The 21,601-nt window shown below is 39.8% G+C and overlaps 1 protein-coding gene across 5 annotated transcripts in view; it reads right to left on the bottom strand.

Moving 5' to 3' along the window:
• Window positions 1-21,601, bottom strand: part of SNX24 (sorting nexin 24) — a 194,056-nt gene that overhangs the window by 18,321 nt on the left and 154,134 nt on the right. For all 5 annotated transcript variants that reach the window (XR_012512799.1, XR_012512798.1, XR_012512797.1 and 2 more), the window contains exons 4-5: window positions 2,001-2,095; window positions 217-249 (exon numbers count right to left, since the gene is read on the bottom strand). Coding sequence is in view for 2 of the 5 variants with exons in the window: in XM_039469008.2 (XP_039324942.1) it covers window positions 217-249; window positions 2,001-2,095 (128 nt within the window). In the remaining 3 variants the exon portion in view is untranslated. The remainder of the gene's footprint in view (window positions 1-216; window positions 250-2,000; window positions 2,096-21,601) is intronic.

Here is a 21,601-nt window from a genome sequence, read left to right on the forward strand (position 1 = left end):
ACATTCTTATTACTTGCATGAAACAATGTAGGGCTCTTACTCCTTCACTCTTAATTCTAACTGGTTACTCCTGTAATTCCCTATCAAATATTTATAATCTTAAACCAATTTCCAAACAAAGGTGTTTAAGAGAAACAAAACTTGAAACACATCATGGTGATGAAACATTTAGCAAGATCATAATCCTATTCCCGGCTGATGAAGAATAGCCCTTACCTTGACTCTTCAGACTCTGTTTCATCAAAAGATCTAAAAGTGTTGAGAAAGGGGGACAAAAAAAAAAGAAAAATCACATACGTTGAGTCAATGTTAATGCCAACAAAGGAAAAAATACCCAGTGTTATTAGACCACTGAATTGGGAAATATTTTTAAAAAGAGTTGTGAGTTTCTGCTGAGCCATAGCATGGCTATGCACTGTCCTAAGGAATCTGAAGACTGAAATATTCTTTGATTTCAATTTTCCTGAAGATTACTTAAAAATCCTCGGTTTGATTACTACTTTTGGGCTTGTACAGTAGAGAAAACATTTCATTCACTGCTATTGCTAACGTCTGTTCTGAAAAATACATAAACATATATGAGGCCTAACCTCCCTATAACACATACAAGTTGGAACAGAACACAATGACAACATATTATTTGCCAAGTGTAGCGTATAATTTTTGCTCTGCAATAAGTGGAAATGAACCTGATAAACAGTGCCCATGAGGAGCTGTGACAAGTGTCTGCAGCCCCATCATCCTGCAGACGGCTGGGGTTTAACATGACTTTGGGTGTGGTCTGCTTGATCTTCTTGTAGTTAGTGTGTTTCCTTCAGGCAGGTCTGGAAGCAGTGAGAAAATGGGTAAATCTGTCTCTTGCTTGGATTTTCAGAGAGGTTGTAATGATTTCTTTCCCTGTAAATGGATACAGTATGCCACAGATGTTCCTGAAGGCCTTCTGAAGCTAGCTCAGCCCATGTCATGTGCCTACAGCTGGGCAAGTGACTTGCTTCAGAGTTAATTCTTCAGCAGAGCTTTTCCCAATTGCTGATAATATCAAACCTCTGGGTCCTTGGTAGATAGGGATTAGAATCTGTGGTCCTGACACCAGAAGTTCCTGAGAGAGGCAGCTGGACAGCAGAGGAAGAGGGCTCACCTTGGAAGGCCTGGGTTCTGCCAGCTAAAAGACAAGAGATCTTGGGAAAGACACTAAATTCCTGTGTCTCTGTTCGCTCAACTACAAAATGAGAGGAGTTGGATCAAATCATCTCTGAGGTCATTGATAGCTTTAAAATTATATGAATATGGGCCGGGTATGGTGGCTCATGCCTGTAATCTCAGCACTTTGGGAGGCTGAGGCGGGCAGATCATGAGGTTAGGAGTTTGAGACCAGCCTGACCAACATGGTGAAACCCCATCTCTATTAAAAATACAAAAAAAAAAAAAAAAATTAGCCGGGTATGGTGGTGTGCACCTGTAATCCCAGCTACTCAGGAGGCTAAGGCAGGAGAATTGCTTGAACCCGGGAGGCAGAGGTTACAGTGAGCTCAGACAGTGCCATTGCACTCCAGCCTGGGCGACAGAGCGAGACTCCATCACCCCCATCCCCTCAAAAAAAAAAAAAAAAAATATATATATATATATATATATATATATATATATGTACCACCAGGATATGGACTTTGAGTTTTCACTAATAATCGAGTCCATAACAAGTTATCTAGATTCATAATTCCCATCAGGTAACAGCATTCTATGTAACAGTGTCACTGAAAAGATTGATTCCTTGAGTCTAAACATGGGTTACTAAACCATGGCCATCTGGTCACAGGATGGGCATGAGGACTTCGGAGGAATTCTTTTGACCACAAGCAGGGGGCGAACGAGTGTTGCAGCAAGCCAAAAGAGTGGGTGTGGCCGGCTGGCTACTCGGGCACCACTCTGGGCTATTCGTTAGACCAATCGGTCATTGAAGAGTAATTTAAAATACACATCCAATATGCAAACATGATTCTTACCCACAACTTTCTGCCTTTGGTAGAGAGGGCAAGTGTCGCACGTTTAGGAAATCAAGAAACAGTTTGGGAAGTTCTTCATTTTCTAAAATGACAGCCTGTGAAAGCAGAAAACAGAAACTGAAGTGAAGTTTGCTAGGCGATCAATCAAATGAACTATTTCAAAAAGTCATAACCGTCCATCAAAGCTCTTACCAGCAACATTCCTCACAGTCAAGATGAGGAGTGGTCTCTGTTTTGCCCACCATAAGTTCAAGCTGACACACATGCTAGGCAGTGCTGGCAAATGCTGCAGTTTATCTATCTGTTCTTTCACTCAGTGGGCATTTATAGAACACCTACTATACACTAGATGCTGTCTAGGTGACAAGACAGTGGGGAGCCAGGTAGAAATGGTTCTTGCCTTCATGGAGATTCTAATCTAGAGTATTTCAAACCCTGGGAATATCAATAATACTGTTAAGATATGTATATCAAATTTTCCTTAGTGATAAAGTGGTCTGATATACATTATATATATGTGTGTGTGTGTGTGTGTGTGTGTGTCCCCCTATAGGAGACCACTAATATTTGGGAAATACGATAAATCATTTTTCAACTGGAAGATTTAGTCAAGACCCTCAACTATCCCCTGTTTCGGCATTTGAATCAACTGACATTTATTGCCATTTGGACAGCTCCACTTAAAGGGTCAGTAACAACTTTACTGCTAAATGTAAATCAGTGTACATGCTGAAAAAAAATCTATAGAGTTCTTCCATTTAGTGAGCTTTGCTACATAGCTGGCATAATGGCATAACCATGTCAGCATTCAGAGATCCAGATTATGCAATGTCAAGAGAAATCTGACAAAGAAGTATGTATCTTCATAGCTATGTACTTTTAAAGTCTACCACAGCATGTGAACGGAATGTACGTTTGCCACCACCCCCTCCCACTTTTCCAAAAGACCATAGGAGAAAAGCATCAAAGATTGTATAATAATCTCTGAGTTCAATACTACTATTCTTAAGGGTCATTTTTCATAACTACCATGGGTAAATTTTGTCCAATAAGTACATGTTGTTTAAAGAACTGTGAGAATTGATGGTGAAACATCATTCACACAACTAATCTGGAACACTGTGTAAGGTGGTGCATAAGACACATAACAAATAACAAAAGTGAGGTGAAATTATGTGTACTTTGTAGATACATAGTTCTAGATCACATCTTGTTTTTAGCCATGGTTCACATACTGAGTTGCCCCAATTTCTCATCAGGTTTTGTAATACCGTTACCCAGTGCAGGTCATACAAATAGGATGGGTGACTACACAGGCTGCTAGGCCTCTTAGGCTGCCCTCTGTCCCACACTAGAGGACAGCCCTCTTGGTGCTCAGTCCCTGGGGAGGGATCATCTAGAGAGCCACTTCCATTGGGCGCTGCTACTGTTCTTTACACAGCTCACTGTTCCCATGGAAGCTTAAGGAATAAAAGATAGAAGAAAAAAATTGGGTGTTATATTTTATTCATTAAAAGATAATTTACTGGGCATCTATTATATTACACGTGGGAAAATGATGATAAATCTTACAGGTCCAACGAAAAATGAAAAGTTCAGAAAATAAAGAGAAAAAAATCTTCTGTCCAGAGACATAATTTCATTACTATTTCAGTTAAATTTCCTTAAATCATTTCTCTTTCACCTCAGTTATTACCTATTCGAGGAAATTTTCTGGGTGCCCAGAGGTCATTATTTCAGTGCCTAGAACTCAAAAAGTTCTATGAATCATCACGCATATAAAACTCCAAGGTATTTTGGTTGTGATACATGTTTCAATGATTGTTCTTTTTTTTCCTAGATATCTGTTTAGGAGGATGATACAATACTTATTTGAATAATAAAGCTTAACGTTGTAACACATGCAGATCTGTTCCCCTAGGCAATAGTTTTAATTATCTGTACAAGTGGTAGCTTTCAGATTTAAAAAAAAAAGAGGAGAGGATATAACATTCTTATCTCCACCCCCACCTTTTTAAAATAAATTAAATCAATAACAAGTGTGGGACACTTTTAATGACCTGAACTACTTAATTTCCAGGATCTTTAGACATGTCATCCATCACCGCAGTATGGAGGAAGACATCTCTTGAGTGTTCAGGGGGTTACTTAGGTTTTATTAATGCAAGATTTAGGGAATTTTAACAAGGTGAATTGTTTATTTGCCTTGACAGATTGGCTTACAATGCACTGGCTACATCTACAGCATGATCATTAATGACAAAAGACAGGCAAAAAGCTGTTTACACTGCAACATAGGAATGGGAATTAATCCTGCTCAGCCTCCCCAAACAGAGTTCTCCAAATAGATGATCACATTGCTTTACGTAAGATATACTGGCAAAAAGCAATAAAGAAAACTCCAGAAATCTGTGTGTAATTTATTTTGCTAAATTGTCACTGAATATTCTCAAATAATATTTTCCATAAAACAATGACCAATATTAACTTTGGGATTTACAGTTTTAGAGAAGGCAGCATCGAGGGTTAGTTAAGCATTTAGTTATGTGGGCAGAAGTATTTCCTAAACTCTGTTTTAAAGGCCTGGGAGAAAAGAATTAATACTTTTAGAGACAAAGTAAAATATAGTCGAATTTATATAATCTAACATGTACCAATGAAATGACTGTCATCAGTTGGTACAGAGATACAAAAGAAATATTTTCATTCACAGACACATGATCTTATTCATTAGAAAGTGAACAGTAAGGCTGGACCTCACAACTGTTCCACTGACAACTTCTTTAGTTTCTTGAAAAGCTTTTGCTCTGAAGGAACCACCCCTTCTTGAAGGTGCACCCTGGGTCATCCTATAGGATAAGGATGTCAGTTTGGTTTAAATCACTCAACTTTGCAAATAAGCTCCTAAGTTTTAAAAAAATCACATTTTTGAACATCAAATCCTATCTCTGCATTGTTTTAGAGTGCTTATCTTTATTTTTTATTAATCTCCAATGGTTAATCTCTTTCATTCTTTAGAGAAGCAGTGTAGTGTAGCAAGTACGTGGGCTTCCGGGAAAGACCTGAGTTCGAATCCTTTCTCTTTCTATCTTAAAAGGTTATTGTGAGGATTAAATGTTTCCAAGAATCTCTGATACACAATTAGCAATGGATAGATGCTAATTCTCTTTTCCCTGAGTGTTGTTGTTGCGTGAATTCCCAACAACCTATTTTACCCAGTTTGAAGTTTGGATTATTGTTCATCAAGCAAACAGAGCTTCTTAGCCCTCTATATTTCATGGATCCTTTTGAGTATCAAATAAAAGCTGAATAACCTGCTTGCTGGAAAACACACATACATCTATAATTGTGCTTTTAGTGGCAGGGGGCTTGCAGACTCTTGACAGCCCCAGCCACGAACACCGGCTTCTAGCTTAGACAGGGCAATAGCACTGCAGGGCCCACTTTTCTTTGGCCCGGAGCCTGATGCACTGTTGGCTGGTGCTGTGTGCCAGCTCTCCAAAGGACATGCTGGCCTTCTTCTTTCAGTTTTCTATCTCTTTGTCAATTAGAACCCCACCAGAGGGTATGCTGCCTTGCTATTAGAATTCATTAATGCCTTCAGCTCTGGGCTGAGTTGAAAATACTTGTCTGGCATTGAGGTTACTGTGGTAAAGGATTCTTTCTAATAGACCAAAATCTACTGCTGCACTGATTCTAGAGAGTAATTCATATTCATGATTTCTGTGTCTTCTATATATTATTCTAAAATGCAGCAGTCAGTCGTGTGGAGGGTTCCCAACATTAACAAAACATGAAGGAAAGTATGAATTTCCACTCTATCATTGCTGGGTTAGAGTACAGCTGATGAAGCACCACCATGCTGCCCCTGTTATAAGAGGGCACTCTGAACTGCAGGGCAGCGATGGGATCAGGCCCAGTGCTGTCTACTTAATAACCCAGTGACTCTGGTGGTGGAGTGTTGACACTGCTCATCCCATTCCTGGATGCAAGTTGGCACACATGGCCTATCAACTAATTTATGCAGTAAAACATCAAGAATTCAAAATGAATGTGACAAGTTTGGAGAAAAATCTAGAAATAAATCCCAATAAATTTTACAGCTATACATACAGAGTGAAATACTGTTAGAGGCAGAATTAATTACCCAGATGCAAGACAGCGAGTAGCTGTTTATGAACGAGAGTCATGAGTTTCAAGTGGTAGGTCTGCAAGAAAGTGCGCCTTCTACAAGGTGTCAAATGAACTGAACAGTTCTTTCACTCCACTTAATGCAATGTTATCAAGCACTCTTGCCCCATCACAAAAGAGAAATATGAATAAACCTAGGAAGAGCTAGAGGCAAGTGATAAAAAATAACTAAAAGATTTCAAAATAGTCTCCATAAAAACAAGTCATCCAGCTGGGCGTGGTGGCTCACGTCTGTAATCCTAGCACTTTGGGAGGCTGAGGTGGGTGTATCACCTGAGGGCAGAAGTTCAAGACCAGCCTGGCCATCATAATGAAACCCCCATCTTTAAGAAAAAACAAAACAAAACAAAAACAAAAAGTCATCCAATAGTGGGAACCAAGAATGGAACCAGGCAGTGGAGAGTAAAGGGGATAACGATCTTTAGGTTAACTAACTGTTCTGTTAAGGAGGGTGGCCACTGGTTATCCAGCATTTTCAAAGCTGCTGGAACAAGAAGAAAGTACTGTCAAAACCAGCAAGGAAGGAGTCATTCTCTAATTGAAGTGTGTGCCATAAAACTAGTAAAAGTGACACAGGTATGAGAAGACTAGGCACTGAAGAGCATCTAAATATCCTGGAGTCTTTAATATACCTGCAGATTGGAGATGCTATAGAATTAACAGAGAAATGCACTAAAGAAATTTCCATCCAATTTATCACTCAGGAATACAAGCAGACTAAAAATTAGGTTGTTGTTATGGTGCACGCAGGAAATGAGGTTCAGTGAAAGAACTGTTACAAGTCGGTGATAGGCTACTTGACTTACTCTGATATTACCACATCCAACTCTGATAGACAGTAAAACTGGGCAATACAGTGTACTTTGTAAAAAAAAAATTAATTTTCTTTACATAATATCACTCACTCTTGTAAGAATAAATGACTTTCTCTAAAGCAGACCAGGTATTTCTGAAGAAATATCACTTTAAATGAAGAATTTTAAAAATGTACACTCTATGAAAGCATTTACAAAAAGCTGCCTGAATGGGGCAGAAAAACAACTGCATTACCACCAGCAGCCCCTGCAAGCTCAGTGTTTACTCCAGAAGAAATGTTCTTTTTATTGAAAAGGTGCAATTATCATCATGTAACACAAATCACAAAATCCCAATTTTTCTACCTTATCAGCTTTATAAAATCAAGTTCCCCAAGGATACCATTGATTAGTTGCACATGTTCTTTCTGTGACATCCCAAATACTTAATTGTCAGTTATCTTTTCTTCTTCAGTAAGTAAAATGTAGTCACAAAATTACAAAGGGACTTGTTCTGCCTTAACCTTCGCGAGATGCCATCATGCAATGGAAAACAGTGGTAAAATATCACAGGATAACGCTGTCCGACAAGGGAGACATATAAACACTGTAATGATTTCCCATGAGCTTCCATTTTAGAAAATTGTCACTAAGGCGAGCATAAACGGTGACACATCTCCACTGAGAACACAGTGAAATCGAACGCTGGCATTCTAGTTAGGTCCAAACCTACCCAGCAGCCAATTATAACAGGAATGGAACATCTTGTTGAAAACTTGGACAAGACCACTTTGCTAACCTTCTAAGATCATAGCACAGAGTTGTATTGTTTTCACTGATCTGATCCTTTTATTCCCTTTTCAACACTCTCTCTCTCTCTCTCTCTCTCTCTCTCTCTCTTCTTTCCATTGTCTATGAGGGTTGTTATAAACTGTAGGGAACCTCTTTGTCACAAAAGCCAAGGTACTGAACTAAGTCAAGAGGTTTGCAAGAGTACTTTCAGCCCTTCCTCCATTCCATCTAGTTTGGTTTGAAATATCTGGGCAGTTGGGGTGACAAAGTTCACCACCGCGGCTTTTCCTCTCTTTATCAGGAAAGATGCTTCATACCATATCTACTTCAGAGACACAGCTAAAAACACGGAAGGAGAAAAATCAATACCTCTTCACTGCAGGAAGTGGGCTGCAGTGTCACTGTCCTCTGGGACCCAAACCTACGAGCTCACAGAGGCTCTGCAGTCCTCAGCTTTCTACTTACCACTTCCCCGCACTTGGTCAAAATTTCACAAAATCAGGCTAGCAAAGGAATAGTTTTTAAAAAGCCAGCCAGGGTCGGGCGCGGTGGCTCACGCCTGTAATCCCAGCACTTTGGGAGGCCGAGGCGGGTGGATCACGAGGTCAAGAGATCGAGACCATCCTGGTCAACATGGTGAAACCCCGTCTCTACTAAAAATACAAAAAAAAAAAAAAAAAAAAAAAAAATTAGCAGGGCATGGTGGTACATGCCTGTAATCGCAGCTACTCAGGAGGCTGAGGCAGGAGAATTGCCTGAACCCAGGAGGCAGAGGTTGCGGTGAGCCGAGATCGTGCCATTGCACTCCAGCCTGGGTAACAAGAGTGAAACTCTGTCTCAAATTAAAAAAAAAAAGCTAGCCAGTAAACAGATTTAAGAAGGATCGTGACCACCTGAAAAATAAAAATCAGATGTGCTCTGAACAACCCACTGCACCATGCATCCCGCTTTTTGTTTGTGACACCATTTGCAAGATGTGTCTAGCTGTGCCTTGGTAAAAACTGCACTACTCAAGGAATTCAAATAGACAACTGCTATGGTTTTACAGGGCTTCACAGACTACCTTGCAAGAAATCTGAGGACCTGCACTAAATGCTGAATGCTGAAAAGGGCCTATCTGAAACAGTAATGAATCTGCACAAAGAAATAAATAAAATGTGGCTTAAGAAGATTTGAAAAAAGGAATATCATCTCTGATAAAATGGCTAAAAGGACAAAACTAACCAAGGAACAAAAGAAACTAGAAAATCAATAGTTTTTGGAACTATTTAAATATCAAAATTTATATTCTGTGTTTTTCTGGAAGGTATTCATATAAAAGTATTTGTTCAGCCTACTAAGTACAAGCATTGTACTGGAGACACAATGGTTAGTCCAACAAATATAGTCCTGCCTTTCCAGGGTTTACCACTGGGCAGGGAGGATGAATGCTGAATCACAGCAATGAATGTGAAATTACAAAGTGAATTAGTACCTTAAAGAGGAGTAGCTAGTTTCCTTGATCATTAGTAACAAAGCACCCCTATTAACCTGTGGGGTGAAGAAGAGCTTCCCTGGGGAAGTGACCCTTGAGCTGGGAGTTGAATGAGCTAATGAGAATAATGTGAGTAGGATATTCTAGCTTGTCCAAAGGCCTGTGGAAGGTAGAAGCATGACATTAAAGAACACTAAAGAAGGCCACAAAAAATAATGCCAAGCAATAAAATGAGGGAACCTAAGCTGGAGAGGTTAGGCAGGGCCTTTGGACCATGTGAATGATTTTTTTCTTTTCTCTGTAGATTTGGGGGACATCAGGTGATCTTATGCGGGTGGGTGGTAGATAGTGTATCTCACTGTACATAACACAGTCTGATTTGTATTTTGACTACAACTAGAATAGTAGTAGTGTTCATCAGATCTAGGGACCATGCATAAAATCCTCTTTGCATGTCTCTAAACTGCTTCTTAATCAATCCATTGAGCTAATTTTAATGACTGTATTTTTCATTTCATATTTGGTTCCTTTTCAAACCTGGAGGTTCTATTTTTCTTACAGTTTTAATCTTTTGCTTTCCTTAGACTAAATATTTTTTAATTTGTTTCTGTTAAATTGTTATTTTACTTGCAGTTCTTTGAATCTAATCCTGCTGTTTTGTGTGTTCTCACTCACAGCTGTTTATTCCTGTAGTTTTCTATGTTTTGTAGTTTTGGTTCATTAGCTCATCTTCAGAAAGACTTTATCTGTGGGAATCTACTGCAGGCCAGGTTCTAGGTATGTCTTCCGCAGATGGTTTTGCTTCTTCTCCTAGGAAGCAGATCCTTAACTGGGATCCTAGGGATATAACCAGCTTTGAGCCAATGGTATAACTTTAGTTTTCCAGATTGGGGCTTCTGAGACTATGCAGGTACTGAATACATAATACATATATATACATATATAACACACACACATATATATATGTACATATATATGTATACATATATATAACACATATATGTATACATATATATAACACATATATATGTACATATATATGTATACATGTATATTAACATATACATTTATATGTAAAACTCTAAAACTCTAAACTCTCAGGAAACATGGTTAGAAAGCATTAGGAAACCCCTTGTTCATACTCATGGATTTTTTCACAGGCCAGGAGTCTCCAAAGTATGTTACAGACATGTGGAGCATCAAGCAAGATCATTAACTGTGATTCAGAAAAAAGTATCAGAACTTCTATTTTTACTTCAAAAATAAAAAACCTGTCTTTTCTAATTTTTAGTATGTGGACTTACAGTACATGTGTAAAATTTATTATTAAACATGCACATTTTGGAGTGTTATGCTGAATCATTTTTCATTGATAAGATGTATGGTGCTAGGCCAGTAGACTAGAACTCTGAATATAGTGTACGCAAGAGTTCATAATAGCCAAGCCAATAAGGCCCAATATATCCCTACAACGCTAGTTGAAATAGCCTCTTTCATCCTTGTTTACCCTAAAGCAAATGATATGGGGGTACAGCTCTATTACTGGAAATGACTTTCTCACCTCTTTTTAACTGGCCAACTCTAACTTATTTTTCAAGTTCCAGCTCCAGTGTCATTTCCCTTAAGAAACTTTCCAAACCCTCAGGTTGGGCTCTTATCTTTTTTTGGTGACAAAAATGGAATCGTTTTACATGATGTAATGATTAATACTAGGTTGTCATATTAACTTCCAACAACGTTAACCTACCAAATATGGCAATTTTCATGTGGGTTAGGACAACAATATTTTATTTAATGTCTATTCTGTGCCAGGCTCCTTATCTTATTTAATTCTCACAATACCATGGGATGTTATCATTATCCAAATTCTACATATGAGGAACTTGGGGCTGAGAAAGGCTAAATCACTTGTGAAAATTTCTTGGAAGGTAAGGGGACATTTGGGATTGGAACCCAGTTATCTCCAGCTCCAAAACACCTGTTCAAATTATGTATCAGCTCAGAGTCATTCATTCATTCACTCCCCAAATATTTACTGACAGTTACTGCATGCACAATAGCACTGTGCCACATAGTTTAATTCTTTTCTTATTTAATTTTACTGGAACATTTTATCTTTCCCAATTTTTAAATTATATTTATAAACTTAATTTATTTGACAGATATATTTGAGAGATCCATTGAAATTGGCTCAATTAAAATACATTCTTGATTTTCCTTGATTTTTAAATTTATCTTAACATCTCAACTAATTCTTACAAATATATAAAGATTTTCAGACTAAGAAAGGCAATACATTTCATCAATCTTTCTCTTATATTAAAAAAAAAAAAAAAAAAAAAAAAAAGACTGGGTAAAGTGGCTCGTGCCTGTAATCCCAGAACTTTGGGAGGCTGAGGCGGGTGGATCACTTGAGGTCAGGAGTTTGAGACCAGCCTGGCCAACATGACAAAACCCTGTCTCTACCAAAAATACAAAAAATTAGCTGGGCGATGTGGTACATGCCTGTGATCCACTACTCGGGAGGCTGAAGCACAAGAATCACTTGAACCTGGGAGGCAGAGGTTGCAGTGAACCAAGATAGCACCGTTGCACTCCAGCCTGGGCTACAGACCAAGATTCTGTCTCAAAACAAACAACCCAAAAAAAAACCCAAAAGGATCCGGTCTTACAACATTTCAAAACCTGTCTGACTTTTGATCAGGTCAATTCTTTTCAGAAAATGACTGGGTACAATTACGTTAAAGTCACATATTGTACATATTTGATCCATTTAAATTACCTAACTGCATATTGAATAAAAATGCACTTCAAGGTCGGGCGTGGTGGCTCACACCTGTAATCCCAGCACTTTGGGAGGCCGAGGTGGGTGGATCACGAGGTCAAGAGATTGAGACCATCCTGGTCAACATGGTGAAACCCCATCTCTACTAAAAATACAAAAAATTAGCTGGGCATGGTGGCACATGCCTGTAATCCCAGCTACTCAGGAGGCTGAGGCAGAATTGCCTGAACTCAGGAGGAGGAGGTTGCGGTGAGCTGATATCGCACCATTGCACTCCAGCCTGGGTAACGAGAGCGAAACTCTGTCTCAAAAAAAAAAAAAAAAAAAAAATGCACTTCAATTACACGTAATAGATAATGCCAGGATTTATGAGGCATTTTCTTGATTATCTAATAGAAAAAATAAAAAACTTTAAACAATTATAGGCTGAGTGCAGTGGCTCACACCTGCAATCCTGGCACTTTCAGAGGCTAAGGTGGGTGGATCACTTGAAGTCAGCCTGGTCAACATGGTAAAACCCCATCTCTACTAAAAATACAAAAATTAGGACCAGGCACAGTGGCTCATGCCTGTAATCCCAGTACTTTGGGAGGCTGAGGTGGGCGGATCACAAGGTAAGGAGTCCAAGACCAGCCTGACCAAAATGGTGAAACCCCGTCTTTAATAAATAAATAAATAAAATAAAATAAAATAAAATAAAATGAAAATACAAAAACGAGTTGGGTGTGGTGCCAGACACCTGTAATCTTAGCTACATGGAAGGCTGAGACAGGAGAATTGCTTGAACCCAGGAGGTAGAGGTTTCAGTGAGCCAAGATTGGGTCACTGCACTCCAGCCTGGGAAACAGAATGAGACTCTGTCTCAAGAATACATACATACATACAATTATAAACTAGCTATGTACTTGTAAGTCAAATCTAAGATAAAGAGACTATGGTATTTAATATTAATGTTTTACAACAAAGCAAACCAAAACAGATTTAATAATTCTAATAATGTGGTAAGACATTAAGTTAAATACAAATTATAGAATATTCCTATGGAAGTGCTGTTTTACTACTTTATAGAAGAAATAGTAATCAGAACTAGGCTTACCAAATGCTCCCTATAGATAGCCTTAGGAGACTGATTTTTTTTTTTTTGGAGACTGATTTTTAATAAAAGATTTATTAAAAACACAGTCCACATATGTTGATGAATTGATGCTTTTAAGGTGCTTTAAAACAATCTGCTCTCTCAGGTTCCTAAACATTCCCCCAACTACCTGGTTTATTCAGCATTCTCCTTCTTTACATACTGTACACTTTGATCCACCTCCAGCATAGCCGGATTTCGAGCAGTATAGTCCAGGTCGAGGAGGCCTTCCTTGGTATATACATTCTTACTGTATTCTAGTTTAGACATAGTATACTAGGCTAATACCATTTTTTTAAGTGAAGACTGCCAACACACCATTTTATATTTGATCAGTTACAACACTGCATTTAGTCACCTGTTTAAAGGCAACTGACGTTTTACATGAATTTAGGAATCCTCAATGAGCAAAGTTCAACGTGCACAGTACTTAGTGGGAAAATAGTGGGAAATGGTTAGAGAGTGTGAAAACAGAATTATTATGAGCTGTGTAGCTAGTCCTCAGAGAAACAATGAATGCAAAGTGACCCTTGTGGAGATGGCTCATAGGCTATAAAATTAAAAACATATCTATAAAGAAGGTTAGGAGGAGGTTCTTGGCCTCTTGACTGCAACAAAAAGTACAGTCAATGAAACTGCTCACATAAAACACACAGGTGGAAATAGTAGCCTCTGGGGCTGCACTATGGAAGACAGAACACAACAGCAAGAAAGATGAGAAATTAGGGCTATCTACACATGGCTGGTGAGGAGGGCACAGGTTCAAGCTGGAATCTATTCTCTGAGTTCAGAGAAAGAAGAACATGTGTACCCCAGCCCTTCTCCCAAATCTACACTGAAAAGAATCCTTTTATAACTTGGGAGCTAATTACAGACATTTATTCAGGGACGCATACACAACAATGAATATATCCTTTGCTGGGAGTTTTTCAGATTACACAGCCTTTTTCTGATAGGCTCCCCGGTATCCCTAGAAGTAGGAATAGAAGGGTTACATGAAAAGCAGCTTCACACTTGCATGAACACCAGGTTTTGCTGCCTACTGTCTGCTACTGTAGACATGGCACAGACTACTAGTCGTCTATGCAAGATCCAGTTTTCCCTTCTTCTTTACCAATGGAATACCAGTTTTCTTGGGGTATATGGCAAGCTGCCAAGCTAAGAATAACAAAGAGTAATAACAAAAACTGATGAAAATGATATACACAGATCTGGATCCAAGATGGCCGTTTAGGAATAGCTCAGGATTGCAGCTTCGAGTGAAAGCGCAGAGGGTTAGTGGACACCACATTTCCAGATGGATTTTTATTGCCCACAGACCAGGAGATTCTCAGGCGGAGGAGCCCCATGGGTCGCCAGCACGACTGTTTAGGCGGCTGCGGCCGCTTCTGTCCCTGCAGCTGTTTTGGCCCGCGCAGTTGCTTTGCGGCGCCCCGGCAGGGCAGTTCTCCATACAAAATACACTGGTCTGGGTGCCCTTTTAGCTGGCGATTGGAGCCCCGGGAAGGCGCAATCGCCCATTCATCTGACTAAAAAGGGGTCTGAAACAGGGAGCCAGGCCAGGAGATTCCCGGGCAAAAAAAAAAAAAGAGCCTAACGAATCTCAGTGTCGGTGTTTAAGCTGGCAGAGAGAGTCCCCACAGGGAAAATCACACAGATCCCAGCACCTTCTCAATAGGCGACTGGAACACCTGGGAGAGAATCGACCTTTCAACTGAAAAACAAAAGGCTCTGAGGCAGGAAGCCAGGTGCTCAGGCTTGGCTCGTCCCACCCCCCACAAAAGAACAGCAATCAGAAACTCTTTGGATTGAGAGTTTCACAGAAAGCACAGCTGAACCCCTGGACGGTCCAGCTCTGTGAGGGAGAGACGTCCGCCATTGGCGAGGCACTCCAGTACTACGGAGGTAGTCTGCCATTGCTGAAGCAGCCGCTGTTGCCAAGGCAATCAGCTGTTGCCAAGGCAACCTGCCATTACAGCGAGAGTCTGCCATTACAGAGGCGGGCCATCAATGCTGAGATAGTTCTACCTACACCCATATAAACAGGACTGCAGGGAAGTTCACACGACAGCTGGGCAGAGCCCACAGCAGCTCAGCAAAGCCTCTGCAGGCAGACAGTGACTAGGCTGCCTCCTTGCTGCTCAGGGCAGCCCAGAAAAAAAGGCAGCAGCACAATGAAAACTCATAAAGTAAGTCATAAATCCCTGGGACAGAGCACCTGGGGGGAAAAAAAGGTGTTTATGAGTTCTGCTACAGCAGACCTAAACGTACCTGCCCAGCAGCCCTGAATGAAAAATGGAGCTCACAACTCAGCACTTGAGCTCATGTAAAGGACAGATTGTCTCCTCAAGCAGCTCCCTGACCCCTATATATTCAAAGAGTCACTTCATAAAGGAGAGATCAGACTGACATTTAGCAGGTATCCTTCTGGGACAAAGATAGCAGAAAAAGAAACTGGTAGCAACCATTACTGTTCCGTTGCTGCTGCAGGTGATCCCCAGGCAAGCAGGGCCTGGAGTGGACCTCAGCAGTCCTACAGCAGAGGGGCCAGACTGTGAGAAGGAAAACTAAGAAACAGAAATAACTTCATTTATCAACAAACTGGACGTCCACTCAGAGACCCAATCTGAAAGTCAGCAACTACAAAGACGACAGGTGGATAAATCCACAAAGATGGGAAGAAATCAGCGCAAAAAGGATGAAAACACCCGAAACAAGAACACCTCTCCTCCTACAAGGGATTACAACTCTTCACCAGCAAGGGAACAAGGCTGGATGGAGAATGAGTATGATGAAATGACAGAATCAGACTTCAGAAGGTGGGTATTAAGGAACTTCCGTGAGCTCAAAGAACATGTTCTAAACCAATGCAAAGAAATTAAGAACCTTGAAAAAAGATCTGATGAAATGCTAATGAGAATGGACAAATTGGAGAGGAATATAAATGAATTGATGGAGCTGAAATACACAACACGAGAACTTCACGAAGCATGCACAAGTGTCAACAGCCGAATTGACCAAGCAGAAGAAAGGATATCAGAGGTCGAAGATCAACTCAATGCAATAAAATGAGAAGGCAAGATTAGAGAAAAAAGGGTAAAAATGAATGAGCAAATTCTCCAAGAAATGTGAGACTATGTGAAAAGACCTAATCTAGGTTTGATAGGTGTACCTGAATGTGATGAAGAGAATGAATCCAAGCTGGAAAATACTCTTCAGGATATTATCCAGGAAAACTTCCCCAACCTAGCAAGGCAGGCAAATATTCAAGTCCAGGAAATACAGAGAACACCACAAAGATATTCCTCAAGAAGAGCAAACCCAAGGCACATAATCGTCAGATTCACCAGGGTTGAAATGAAGGAGAAAATGCTAAGGGCAGCCAGAGAGAAAGGTCAGGTTACCCACAAAGGGAAGCCCATCAGACTCTCAGCAGAAACCCTACAAGCCAGAAGAGAGTGGGGGCCAATATTCAACATCCTTAAAGAAAAGACCTTTCAACCAAGAATTTCATATCCAGCCAAACTAAGCTTCAAAAGTGAAGGAACAATAAAATCCTTTGCGAACAAGCAAGTACTCAGAGATTTCATCACCACCAGGCCTGCTTTACAGGAGCTCCTGAAAGAGACTCTACACATATAAAGGAACAACCAGTACCAGCCACTCCAAAAATAAACCAAATGGTAAAGAACATCAACACAATGAAGAATCTGTATCAACTAATAGGCAAAACAGCCAGCTAGCATCAAAATGGCAGTATCGAATTCACACATAACAATATTAACCCTAAATGTAAATGGACTAAATGCTCCAATCAAAAGACACAGACTGGCAAATTGGATAAAAAGCCAAACCCATCAGTGTGCTGTATCGAGGAAACCCATCTCATATGCAAGGATACACAAAGGCTCAAAGTAAAGGGATGGAGGAAGATTTACCAAGCAAATAGAGAGCAAAAAAAAAAAGCAGGAGTTGCAATCCTAGTCTCTGATAAAACAGACTTTAAAGTAACAAAGATCAAAAGAGACAAAGAAGGACACTACATAATGGTAAAAGGATCAATGCAACAAGAAGAGCTAACGATCCTAAATACATACACACCCAATACAGGAGCACCCAGATACATAAGGCAAGTTCTTAATGACTTACAAAGAGACTTAGACTCCCACACAATAATAGTGGGAGACTTTAACACCCCATTGTCAATATTAGACAGATCAACCAGACAGAAAATTAACAAGGATATCCAGGACTTGAACTCAGACCTGGAACAAGCAAACCTAATAGACATTTACAGAACTCTCCACCCTAAATCCACAGAATATACATTCTTCTCAGCACCACATCACACCTGCTCTAAAAGTGACCACATAATTGGGAGCAAATCACTCCTCAACAAATGCAAAAGAACAGAAATCATAACAAACAGTCTCTCAGACCACAGTGCAATCAAGTTAGAACTCAGAATTCAGAAACTAACTCAGAACTGCACAATTTCATGGAAACTGAACAACTTGCTCTTGAATGTTGACTGGATAAACAATGAAATGAAGGCAGAAATAAAGACGTTCTTCGAAACCAACGAGAATGAAGACACAACATACCAGAATCTCCGGGACATATTTAAAGCAGTCTCTAGAGGAAAATATATAGCAATGAGTGCCCACATGAGAAAAAAGGAGAGATCTAAAATTGACACCCTATTGTCAAAATTGAAGAGATAGAGGAGCAAGATCAAAAAAACTCAAAACCTAGCAGAAGACAGGAAATAACTAAGATCAGAGCAGAACTGAAGAAGATAGAGACACAAAAAACCCTTCAAAAAATCAATAAATCCAGGAGCTGGTTTTTCAAAAAGATCAACAAAATAGACCATTAGTCAGATTAATAAAAAAGAAAAGAGAGAATAACCAAATTGATGCAATAAAAAATGATAAAGGGGATATCATTACAGATTCCACAGAAATTCAAACCATCATCAGAGATTATTACAAACAACTCTATGCACATAAACTAGTAAACCTGGAAGAAATGGATAAATTCGTGGACACTTGCCTCTTCCCAATCCTAAACCAGGAAGAAGACGAAAGCCTGAATAGACTAATAACGAGATCTGAAGTTGAGGCAGCAATTAAGAGCCTACCACCCAAAAAAAGCCCAGGTCCAGACGGGTTATTCTACCAGATGTACAAAGAAGAGGTGGTAGCATTCCTTCTAAAACTATAACAAATAATCCAAAAAGAGGAAATCCTTTCCAAATCATTTTATGAGACCAACATCATCCTGATACTAAAACCCGGCAGAGACTCAACAAGAAAAGAAAACTTCAGGCCAATATCCATGATGAACATAGATGCAAAAATCTTCAATAAAATACCAGCAAGCCGATTGCAACAGCACATCAGAAAGCTTATCCATCACAATCAAGTAGGATTCATCCCAGGGATGCAAGGCTGGTTCAACATACACAAGTCCATAAACGTAATTCACCATATAAACAGAAACAAAGATGAAAACCACATGATTATCTCAATTGATGCAGAGAAGGCCTTTGACAAAATTCAACAGTGCTTTATGCTAAAAACCCTCAATAAACTAGGTATTGATGGAATGTATCTCAAAATAATAAAAGCTATTTGTGACAAACCAACAGCCACTATCATACTGAATGGGCAAAAACTGGAAGCACTCCCTTTGAAATCTGGCACTAGACAAGGATGCTCTCTCTCACCACTCCTGTTCAATATAGTACTGGAAGTTCTAGCCAGAGCAATCAGGCAAGAAAAAGAAATAAAGGGTATTCAAATAGGAAAGGAGGAAGTCAAATTGTCTCTATTTGCAGACGACATGATTGCATATCTAGAAGACCCCACTGTCTCAGCCCAAAGTCTCCTGAAACTGATAAGCAACTTCAGCAGTCTCAGGATACATAATCAATGTGCAAAAATCACAAGCATACCTATACATCAATAACAGACTTAAAGAAAGCCAAATCAAGAATGAACTGCCATTCACAATAGCTACAAAGAGAATAAAATACCTAAGAATACAACTAACAAGAACGTAAAGGACATCTTCAAGAACTACAAACCACTGCTCAACAAAATAAGAGAGGACACAAACAGATGGAGAAACATTCCATGTTCATGGTTAGGAAGAATCAATATCGTGAAAATGGCCATACTGCCCAAAGTAATTTATAGATTCAATGCTATAACCATCAAGCTACCAATGACCTTCTTCAAAGAACTGGAAAAAAACACCTTATACTTCATATGGAACCAAAAGAGAGCCCGCATAGCCAAGTCAATTCTAAGCAAAAAGAACAAAGCTGGAGGCATCACACCAGCGGACTTCAAACTATACTACAAGGCTACAATAATCAAGACAGCATGGTACTGGAACCAAAACAGCATGGTACTGGTACCAAAACAGAATGGAACAGAACAGAGGCCTCGGAGGCAGCACCACACATCTACAACCATCCGATCTTTGACAAACCTCACAAAAACAAGCAATGGGGAAAGGATTCCCTGTTTAATAAATGGTGTTGGGAAAACTGGTTAGCCATGTGCAGAAAGCAGAAACTGGAACCCTTTCTGACACCTTACACTAAAATTAACTCCAGATTAAAGACTTAAACATAAGACCTAAAACCATAAAAACCCGAGAAGAAAATCTAGGCAAAACCATTCAGGACATAGGCGTAGGCAAGGACTTCATGACCAAAACACCAAAAGCATTGGCAACAAAAGCCAAAATAGACAAATGGGACCTAATCAAACTCCAGAGCTTCTGCACAGCAAATGAAACAGTCATTAGAGTGAATCAGCAACCAACAGAATGGGAAAAAATTTTTGCAGTTTACCCATCTGACAAAGGACTGATAGCCAGAATTTACAAAGAACTAAAACAGATCTACAAGAAAAAAACAAACAAGCCCATTCAAAAGTGGTCGAAGGATATGAAAAGACACTTTGCAAAAGAAGACATACAGGAGGCCAACAAACATAGAAAAAAATGCTCATCATCACTGGTCATTAGAGAAATGCGAATCAAAACCACATTGAGATACCATCTCACGCCAGTTAGAATGGCGATCATTGAAAAATCTGGAGACAACAGATGCTGGAGAGGATGTGGAGAAATAGGAACACTTTTACACTGTTGGTGGCAGTGTAAATTAGTTCAACCATTGTGGAAGACAGTGTGGCAATTCCTCAAGGACCTAGAAACAGAAATTCCATTTGACCCAGCAATCCCATTACTGGGTATATATCCAAAGGATTATAAATCATTCTACTATAAGGACACATGCACACGAATGTTCACTGCAGCACAATTTACAATAGCAAAGACCTGGAACCAACCCAAATGCCCATTGATGATAGACTGGACAGGGAAAATGTGGCACATATACACCATGGAATATTATGCAGCCATCAAAAACGATGAGTTCGTGTCCTCTGTAGGGACATGGATGAACCTGGAAGCCATCATTCTCGGCAAACTGACACAGGAGTAGAAAATCAAACACCACATGTTCTCACTCATAGGCGGGTGTTGAGCAATGATAACACATGGACTCAGGGAGGGGAGCACTACACACTGGGGTCTTTTGGGGGGAAATAGGGGAGGGACATTGGGGGGTGGGGAGTTGGGGGGGATGGCATGGGAAGAAATGCCAGATACAGGTTGGGGGGAGGGGAAGCAGCAAATCACACTGCCACATGTATACCTATGCAACAATCCTGCATGTTCTTCACATGTACCCCAAAACCTATAATGCAATAAAATAAATAAATAAAAGAAAGAAAGAAAAGAGAGAAAAAAAGTAGATTCCACATTTGAAAAAGAAGAAAAAGAAAAAGATATACACTGCCCCACTCTTCCCCCAACATTTCCCATCAACCAACCCTCTCCCCACCTGCTTCACTGTCGCTTAGCATGTGACACAGACCTAGCCAACAAAATATGAGTAAAGTGACTGGAAAGGAAAAGTCAAAAAAGCTTCCTTAAAGTGACTGGTCAAGCTGCACTGGCCGCTGTCTTTTTGCTCATCTTTCCACCTGTTTCCTCCCTTCTCTTGGCTAGAATATAGGCATGATCTTTGAGCTTAGCTATCATCTTGTAATTATGAAGAAAAGGCCAAAGAATCAAGAAGATGCAATCCCTGATAATCTTGAGCCAGTGAGCTAAAACCCACAATTACCTGCCACTTTACTTCTCAGTTCTCGAGAAGGTTAAAACCCACTTCAGTTAAGTCTTTGGATTTGGCTTGTTACCTATGGTAGAGCATATAAACCCCTACTGGTAAGAGTCCTCATGCCTCTGCAGATTGTAAAGTCCTGTTATTGGCCCAAAGAATAAAATACTAAGTAGAATGATTGCTACAAAGAGGGAGAGAGGGAAAAGAAAAAGAAATTCTGA

The sequence above is a fragment of the Saimiri boliviensis genome, chromosome 1 (genome assembly GCF_048565385.1).
Source record: "Saimiri boliviensis isolate mSaiBol1 chromosome 1, mSaiBol1.pri, whole genome shotgun sequence".
Lineage (NCBI taxonomy): Eukaryota > Metazoa > Chordata > Mammalia > Primates > Cebidae > Saimiri > Saimiri boliviensis.